A 10,000-nucleotide genomic window follows, 5' to 3' on the forward strand; every position below is an offset into this window, starting at 1 on the left:
CAAAACTTATGTCAGCATTAACATAGCACAGTAGCTTGCTTCAAGCCAAGTTCAACATTTGACTTGATAATGTTTACAGAAAAACAAAATACAGAGATGATTTTGCGTTTATGTAAATGTCGACCGTATCTAAATGTGAAATTTTGAATTTGTCTCACAATAAGTTAATGACTTCTATGTCGATAAGGTCTGCCCCAATTGGGACTGTGACTGTGACCATTATGGGAAAACCCCCATTCATTTTCCCAAGAGAAGCTTCATAAAAAATGCATGCGGACCATGATGACATCACTAACGAGGTCGATTGGTAAAGCCAACAAAACACATAGCCTGGCCTGGCATGACATAGCCTAGCGTGGTCCGACATGGCCTAGCCTGACCTGGCATAGCCTAGCCTGGCCTGGCATAGCCTAGCCTGGCCTGGCATAGCCTAGCCTGGCCTGGCATAGCCTAGCCTGGCCTGGCATAGCCTAGCCTGGCCTGGTATGGCCTAGTCTGGCCTGGAATAGCGGGGGAGGGATAAAAGATAGACAGAAAAGATGAATGCAGCAATAAAGAAAGAACGACGGACAGAAGGCATGACAAGGTGGTACAAAAATAGTTAGAATAGACAATGTGGACACAAAAGATGAATGAAGAAAGAAAGACAGAAAGAGAGCAAGAAAGGGGAACGATGCCAGGTTAGATCGAGAGCCAGACGGAGAGAGTGACGAGAAGAGAGAAAGACAGACAAGAAAGAGTGGGAGGCAGAGAGACAAAGAGAGAGAGGGAGAGAGAGTCCCTGCACTTGGCGTGCAGCGTTGAACAGTGGGACAGATGGGTCTGCACTCCCTGACAGACAGCACCCTGCTGGGCTTGATAAAACATAATGGAGGGGGGGGGGGGGGGGGGGGGGCAGGATAGGTGGGGCTAATTTAGAGGTTGCTCATAGGTGGACCCTGCTTTCTAATGTCTCGTGTCAGGTTATGGTAATGTTTTAACACATCATAAAAAATGTGTTAAAATGAGGGTGAGAGACTCAATTGGACTATTGGATTATTTTGCTGTAATTGAAGGCTTCCGTCTGATGTAAAGTCTGGTAACGACCACAACAAGTTCAGTTAAAGTTGGAAACGCCTACATAACTGTACACACCGCCATCGAGAGTTGACAAGAAGAAAAAAGGAGGGCTACTTAATAAAAAGACAACTTTAAACTAAACTGATTAAAAAAAGGAAACTAGGAATGCAACCTTCATTACTCCTTGAATAAGCCCTATTCCTTCATCTACCGAGTCGCTTCCTCTCCCTTAAAATCTCATCAAATATCAGATTATACTAGATTAGAGACACCGGGTACACAGCGTTCTCTGCAGGCCTATACAAGTAACCTCAGTGGACAACAGACTGCCTGCAACAACTGCAGATCGGAGAGGATCTACTCGATGTACAGAGGATTAGAAAGATAAAACCATATAGAAAACAACATCATCTGGGACCACCCTTGATCATGGCATTCTCCCAGTAGATCCATTGAGATCATGTGTTTCCCTTCCTATGTCTGTGTTTCCCATGTCCTGGCCGAGTGGAAAATACTAAACAAGCACAGATGATCTCGAAGGAAAATGGTGTCATTTGTAGGGGAGGTTTGAAATAATCCTTCTCATGGCGCAATTTTCCATATTAGGAAACCGAGCCCAGTGTATTTGCAAGCAAGACCTTTGTACCAAGAGGATATGTGAATGGAAGTGAACAGCCTAAGAAAATAAAGTAACATTGTCTAATCCCCTCAGGGAAATGGGTCTTCTCCTACCAACCCGTTGATCAGCACAGTCGTTGTGCAGCACTCTGCGACTCATCCAGGTTCTATTCCAGTGTGTAGAACAAGTGTACTGGGACGATTATTACATGCGTTATGCATCTTGGTGTGTCTCTTGGTGTGGGAGGAATTCGTGGTTAACCCCTAACCCTTTACCCTAGTCCCTAACCCTAACGTTTACCCTTGTCCCTCACCCTAACTTCAACCCTAGTCCCTCATTCATTATTTCTCCTTTCGCGGTGTATATCTCTCAGCCGAAAGGTTCTGGGTCGAACCCCAATATGGTAAACCAAATCTAATCTCCTATTGTAACAGTCTCTAATGCTCACAGTGAGCCGCTCTAGATAAAAGGCTCTGCTCAACAAACAGTGAAACACTGACACTTTTCTCAACAGCCTCCTCCCGAGTGTCTAAACGGATGACTCCAGCGTGCCTGCTGCAAGGCCTCCAGATGCTGGCCCATCCATCCCATAATAAATTAATCTCTGAGTCCCTGAGTCGCTCAACACACCATCAGCAGCTCCAGACATGCAGATGTGTCCTGTGTTCCTCCACTGCAGACAAAAGCGCACCGCATCACAGTCGCACACATGAGCAAAGCTACAATAGTGTGCCTATTGTACGACTGATCGTTCCTAGGAGGACTGCTTTATATGCACAATATGTTTGTCTTTGTGTGTGAGCATTATATGAAATAAAAAATGTATTCAAACAAACTATTAAAGTATGTATACACACACATCTGGTTTGCGGTCTTAGCATGTGTAAGCAATTAAAACACATTGCCTGTCATGAATAAATAAGTGTTTGCTGCGTGCTTCTGCATGTGTGTGTGCGCATAATATTGCATGTGTGCGTGTTTGTGTGTGTGTGAGTGTGGTTATGAGGGGTTATTGATAAATTCTGCCGCTGGCCCTTCATAACTCTACTTAATTTTATCAAGCTGCAAAAGACACATACAGACACACACACACACACACATAAACACACATGCACACGCACACACACGTAGGCCAATAAACAGGCTTGCTCTCTACCCCAGTGTTTCCATGCTGGCAGTGCCGGTGAAGTTGTGACTCATTCTCTTACTTAGTTTCAGATTCTTATTGACTCACTCTATCCAACGGCCACAGTTTCACTCTCTTGCTCTCTCTCTCTCTCTCTCTCTCTCTCTCTCTCTCTCTCTCTCTCTCTCTCTCTCTCTCTCTCTCTCTGTTCTCTCTCTCTCTTTCTCTCTGCCTCTGTCTTTCTCCCTCTCTTTCTCTCTGTCTATCACTCTCTGTCTCTCTATCTGTGACTCTATCTCTGTCTTTCTCTGTCTCTATCTGTCGTTCTTGCTCTCTCTCTATCTCGCTCTTTCTCTTCATCTGTACTTTTTTTGACATTCTGGTATTGTTCAGTTTCTCTCAAACTCCAACTGAGCCGCAAACACACAAGCTCAAACATCTGGTATTTCTCACAACAATAACTAAAACTCTCCCATTCTGGCTACCTAAGTCTCGCTGTGTCCAATAGTGTAGCCTTTATTTTTTACTCATCTCTTCACCGCTTGTCTTCACTGTAGTCAAGATTGCTGGAAAGACAGAAGCTATCCAGTGGACAATGTGACAGAGAGACACAAAGCCACGCACAAACACAGGGCAGACTGTAAAGAGGGCTTGAAATGTCAGATCTTAGCTTCAGCTGAAAGTCCCTTCCCTTCCCCTTAGATGCTCAACATCCCTGTCTCTTCTTCCTACTTCCACCTTTCCTTAAAAAACACACAAACACACACACACACACACACACACACACACACACACACACACACACACACACACAGTCGTTCTCCTATGAATCTGGTTCATAATTTAGTTTCGCAGACTTTGTGTCTCCGAGCACATCCCAAGACCCAATCAGTGATCTGTATTCCATTAGATTCAATCATCATCGCTTCACGTTTTATATATTTGCATTCCATGATAGTTTTAAATAGAGCATTCTTCTCCGTACAAGCCACCAGTGAGAGAGCGGTTAGCCTGGCCGTAGGACCCTGGTGGTAGAGGAGAGCTATGTGGATACAGATATCTGGAAGGTCTCATATCCACCCTGCAGAAGTGGACCTGGGCCCTGCCTCGATCAGCTAAACAATAAAATCCAAACACTTACTAGTGTGCAGACTAGTGTACACACACACACTACAGTGACTCACAAAGGGATGGGCACAACACACACACATACACACACACACACACACACACACATATAGAGACACACACAGACACAGACACACACACACACACATAGACACACACACACACACACACACACACACACACACACACACACACACACACACACACACACACACACACACACACAGACACACAGCTCAACAGCATATTGGTCTTGATCCCTTTTAACACTCCACTGACCCATATTGCGTGTGTGTGGGTTTGTGAGTGTGTGCATCTGTTCAGCCTCGGTCTCGCTGGGGAGGTTTGTCATGCTGAATGCACACTGGGCAAGACCCCAAAAGGAAATGTCTTCTTTTTAATATACCGGTAATCGTACTACTAGTTCCTATTCCTGTCCTGTTTGTTCTGCTATGGCATCTGGGGTGGGATTCAAATATTCAATGTATTATTTTCTTCTTTTATCATATCTCATCGAGCCTTATTTTTTTAAGGCTTTTTGGTTTGGCTTCACTATCACACCATTAAACATGAACGTGACGATGTGAAGATCCCACACCACACATTCATTTTCTGGTATTAACCAGGCACAAGGCTGCATCCTTTATTATTATAATGATTACTCCGCTTAGGTTCACAGGGTCGTAGGTCATGGTCAAGATCGTGACACAGACATGGGGGGTGGGCGTGGAAGGAGGAGGAGCCATGGATTTCTAAAGGAGTGAGATGTAAATCCACCTCTCAGACCAGGAGCATGGTGTGTGTTACAATACTCATTGTGTGTACACGCTCACGTGTCTCTGTGAGTGTGTGTGTGACCTACGTAATTTTCTAGGAATAATTAAATTATCATATAAATTAAATCAACATCTCATTCAAATTCATAGTCTGCATATAAGATTAATTTTGTGTCATTTGTTATAATAAATATACAGAATATGTGCAATGCATATATGCACACAAAAACTAACTAAGCATAATCTGTGTTTATGTATAAGGCTGTGCTCGGCTAGATTATGCCAGGTTAGACTATGCATTAGGCCAGGCTATGCTATACTATAACATATGGATTAGGAGAGGCTAGCCTAGCCCCATTCTAGGTCCCTTTGCATCAGGGATGCTGTTGCCGGAGCAAACACAATCGATAGGGAAGCAGCGTTGCCATGGCGATGCTATCGCGATTCTCGATTCTCTTTTTTTTGGTTTTTCATTAATTTCCTCTTCCCTTGGATGCGTCTGTCGAGGCAGGAGTCACACACTCGTAATCCACTGTTTGGTGTTCCACTGGGATGAATAAACAATAAGGGAAACACATTTCAACTGCTCTTAAAAAAAAGGATTATTTAATTTCCAGTTCGGTTGCAAAAACAAACAACGACAACAACAACAACAAAACGCCAAGTGTGTCCGTTAGGAAAACTGTTTAGCAAGCCGTTCATCTGGGTTTTAACTCAACATGGATTTATCTGTTTTCCCAGACCCAGGGGTCACAACTCCACCATCTAAACATGGAAACCCTTTTAGACTAAGTGGACGCTAAACAGCATATCAGTAGCAGCGCCAGGATTGATGTCATCCACGGCCTCACCTCGTAAGCTCTGCAAAATGAAACCTCGTCTTCATTACGGATCAGGCAATGGGCTGCTGCTGCTGTTCTCCTACTCTGTGATAATTCTAGTTGGCACAACACAGAGACTAATTACGCAATGATTAAAGACCATTAAACTGAGAGTCAAGATGAACCAATGGGGACAGTCGAGTGGTCGTCTCCTGATGTTTAACCCTCCGCTGAAAGTTTCTGGGTTTGAGATCTAAGTGTCCACATTCTTGAGCAAGATGCATAACCCCTACCTGCTTGTTGATGACAATGAAAATAAAGTACTGCAGGTAGTTAATAGAGAAGTGAGAAAAGCAGAAGCTAAATGTGTTGAATCAAAGGGCTTCTGGTTTTTGATAGACATGAGATGACATTATAAATCTTGGTGACATTTCTTTTGACAGCAGGATTGTTATTGATTGCTGGGCGCTAAATAAATATCATAATGCGATTGGGGATAGGAGAGGGGATATGATGGCTCATTCAAGCCTTTCTGTGACAAGATATGTCTTCCGTCCCCTGTCCTGACCCTTATACCAGGGCGCTGATATGGTTTTTATATTACATTTTTGTGTGGCTACTCAAATAATTAAATCTCAGGATCGACCCAAATCCATGAACCGTCATTCATTTTATATCTATGTATCTATAAATGTGTTTTCTTAATCTCTCTGACCTTCAATTCATGCAGAGAATTATCCCCATGCAACCGTTGTAGATCTAGCATTGAACCGTAGCATTAGTTTAGGATTCTGAGGTGAAATCCCCAAAACCTGTTGATTTTGGTGCTTTTCCCATTCGGTGTACAGGCGGGTAATAATACCACAAGGTAGGTAGAATGACAAAATGTGGAGATAAGAATATTAGATGAATATTAAATGTAACATATTATAAATGATATGTGAGAATTTATGTGTTTCTGTGTGTGTGTCTTTGTGGTTGCTTAGTGTTTGTGTTTGTGTGTGTGTGTGTGTGTGTGTGTGTGTGTGTGTGTGTGTGTGTGTGTGTGTGTGTGTGTGTGTGTGTGTGTGTGTGTGTGTGTGTATGTCTGTGTGTGTGTGTGTTTGTGTTGGTATGTCTGTGTGTGTGAATATATGTGTTTCTGTGTGTGCCTGTCCGTGTGTGCCTGTTTGTGTGTGAGGGGTTGTGTGTGTTTTAGTCTGTGTGTGTGTGTGTGTGTGTGTGTGTGTGTGTGTGTGTGTGTGTGTGTGTGTGTGTGTGTGCAGGGGTGTGTGTGTGTGCGTGTGTAAGGTTATGCGTGTGTGTGTGTGTGTGTGTGTGTGTGTTTGCGTGTAAGGTTATGCGTGTGTGTGTTTGTGTGTGTTATAATGTGTGTGTGTGTGTGTGTGTGAAGGTGTGTGTGTGTGTGTGTGTGTTTGTGTGTGTGTGTGTGTGTGAGGCTGTGTGTTACCTGCAGAGCGCCCCCTGGCCCTCTATCAGGTAGCACTGCCCTCCGTTGAAGCAGTAGTTGGTCAGCGAATCACAGGGCGAGCGGCAGCTTCCGTTCAGCATCTGGTAGCCCACGCGGCAGCCCCCCAGACCGTCAGACCCGTCCACTGCGTACACCGGCACCCTGGGGGTGTCCGGGCTCTCGGCAGCGGCGCCCCCTGCTGGCAGGGGGATCTTATCCTCGGGGGCCCGGGGTCTGGGGCGACCTGGGGCCAGCCTGGGGTCCTCAGCACTGTCGTAGGTCTCGGTTGTGGTGCTGTAGGTGTACTCGTCGGCGGTGGGCGAGACCCCCTCGTCGTAGGGGGTGAGGTAGTCGTAGTTGTCGGGCACGGCCCAGGAGGTGGGGTCCCCGCCCTGCAGCTCGTGGGCCAGGGAGGAGGGGGAGGGCGGGGCCAGGTCGCTGCGGCCACGAGCTGCCTGGTCGAAGAAGTCCACGTGGAGGATGTCCGGGTGGGACGGGTTGACGGCGCCCGGGGGCGGAGGCGTGGTGGTGAGGAGGCGGGGGTCCAGGTCGAACACGGAGGTGTCCTTGGCGACCAGCCACGGCGGGTTGGTGGGCTCCGCCTCCCGCTCCTCTTCGCCTCCCACCTCCTCCTCCTCCTCGCTCGGCGGCGCCGCTTCCTCGCGTCGGGGGTTGCTAGGCAACAAGAGCTCCGTCTCCGCCGAATCGGGGCTGAGCTGGGGAGGGGCGGCCACGCCCACCTCCTCCACGTCGGGCAGCACGGCGGTCTCTCCGAACATGCCGCTGCCCTGCTCGTCTTTCTCCCCGGCACGAGCGACACGCCCGGCCCTGGCCGCCACCGCCTCCGCCGACACCAGGCCGGCTCCGGTCACCGCGGTCAGCACCTCGTCAACCTGCTCAGGCCCCGCCCCCTCGTTAAGCAGGGAGCTGCGATTAGCGAGTCCAGCCGCTTCGGTGATGTTGGCTGCAACTGTGTCGCCTGCAAAACACATAGAAACACAAAGCGTTAAGGAGCTAGGAACTAAAGCGTTAAGGAAGTGAGAGAAGACTTCATCTGGCTCATTCGTCTGGTGTTACAGGGAAAAATCGACAAATACAAAACACAGTCCCTCGTCCCTGCACATGTTAAGAGATCTTAATACTGACAAAATGATGATAGGGATTCTCATCACAATGGCATCCATTCATCCTTGTGTCCATCTGGTCTCATCACCGGGAGGTTGGTTGATGTATGTCCCTGCCCTGCTCCAGCCCGCTGACCTTCTGCACCACACCTCCATGACCTGAACTGCCTTTCAGTAGCTCCGGGTTAAGGTGTTCTAACCCAGCAGGATCCTGCAGTGTGGCTTTAAGCCCTGGGTTCTGATCCACGCCCAGCAAATTAAAGCGATCCGTCACTGAGGGTATTGAAGTTTCTCTTTATCCCAGGACGGGCTGCTCATGGCCAGGCCCAAAGCCCCTGTGAGCCGGCGTTCCTCCAGGGGATTAAAAAGGGGGTATAATTGACTAATGTGCTCGGAGGGTAATGAGCTCTGGAGACGGGATTAGGGGGTCTGGGCGGGGGGCTTTAAAGGAAGAGGTGCACAGTGGGAGGTGATGGAGGAGGAGGAGAAGAGAGAAGGAGTGATCTGAGGGAGTGATCTTCAAGAGAAGATACGATCGCGTCTCCTCGGGCCAGCTACCCTGACCAATGAATGGTTCCAGTGACTGTTTGCTTTGACAGCTAAACAGCTCTTATTCTTAAACTGTGGAGTCAGGCCCCCGTGCCTTGATAAACCTCATGGATAACACATGATCTCTGTTAGTGATTCAGATCAACAGCGTCTCAACAGTTGGAAGGAAGCTTTGCAATTTTGGCCATAATTCATCGCAAATAGTAACTTCATTGTAAAATACTTCAGCCATTTCCACTTCGATTTGTGATGCAATTTCAAAATAAAAGTCAAACAAATCACACAATTGTATCATGCTGACTATTTTGGATTTGATGCGTAGACAGTCCCTGATATTGCCAGGGCTCCATTCCTTATGTCTGCTGAGGACAGAAGCCTCTATCTAACAACAGATGTGAGGGTAGCTGGCAGGATCTCAATAACAAACTATGATATTTGGTGATTGTTTGTGTGTCTGTTAAACCTAGAGCAACATTTTTCCAACAACAGTGGGGCCTGACTTAAGAACTCAACAATAAACAAAGTCAGTGATGTAACGTCTGGTTTTGGGCCCAAATGCAAAACACATTCCCTTGCATAACATACCTGCAGTGACAAGGACCGGGGACTAAATCATAACCCAGATCAAAACAAAGAAAGCAATGTTTGTCAAATAAGTTGGTATTTTCCATTAGAAAGATGTCTGTTTCATACAACAGCAATAATTACAAACATGGATCATAGATAACAGTGCGAGGATCTTGAACAATGGGTTTTGCGCCTTTAAAACTAGGAGGGAGAGGCTGTTCAATTGGCAGGAGGAAGATATGGAGCAAGCAGAAGCTGTCAGTCAGTTTAAAGGGTGACAGAGCAGTAGCCAATATGTAGCCTGGATCTGGGTCAATAGAAGGTTAATCCTTTCGGCAGACCCACAATCCTTTGCTGTTTAATGCATCATCTGAGGAGGTGAGGATATATTGCCGTAGCTCCAATACAAAATAAAACCTCTCTCTCTCTCTCTCTCTCTCTCTCTCTCTCTCTCTCTCTCTGTCACTCTCTTTGTCTCACATATCCTAGTAATAATAGTAATATACAGTAAATACCCTTGCTCTGACTTCTGCACTTGACCCCTGTCTTTCTCTGCCTCTATCACACACACACACGCACACATACACACATGCACACGCACACAAACACACACACACACACATTGACATACACACACACACACAAACACACACACACACACACACACACTCACACACACACATCCCATCCGATTCAATCCGTCGCTCTCTAGGACCAGACTGGACTCTCCAACCCCTTTGCCTCTTCCTCATCTATAAATCCTCATCATTACCAACCCCCG

The 10,000-nt window shown here is 46.6% G+C and overlaps 1 protein-coding gene across 1 annotated transcript in view; it reads right to left on the bottom strand.

Moving 5' to 3' along the window:
- The window catches only part of cspg5a (chondroitin sulfate proteoglycan 5a), a gene marked incomplete at both ends in the record, with an annotated part of 29,720 nt that overhangs the window by 11,853 nt on the left and 7,867 nt on the right, over window positions 1-10,000 (bottom strand). The window contains one exon of the mRNA XM_079746609.1: window positions 6,980-7,958. Coding sequence (XP_079602735.1) covers window positions 6,980-7,958 — 979 coding nt within the window. The remainder of the gene's footprint in view (window positions 1-6,979; window positions 7,959-10,000) is intronic.

Source organism: Pollachius pollachius (genome assembly GCF_949987615.1).
Source record: "Pollachius pollachius genome assembly, chromosome: 1".
In the NCBI taxonomy this organism is placed as follows: domain Eukaryota; kingdom Metazoa; phylum Chordata; class Actinopteri; order Gadiformes; family Gadidae; genus Pollachius; species Pollachius pollachius.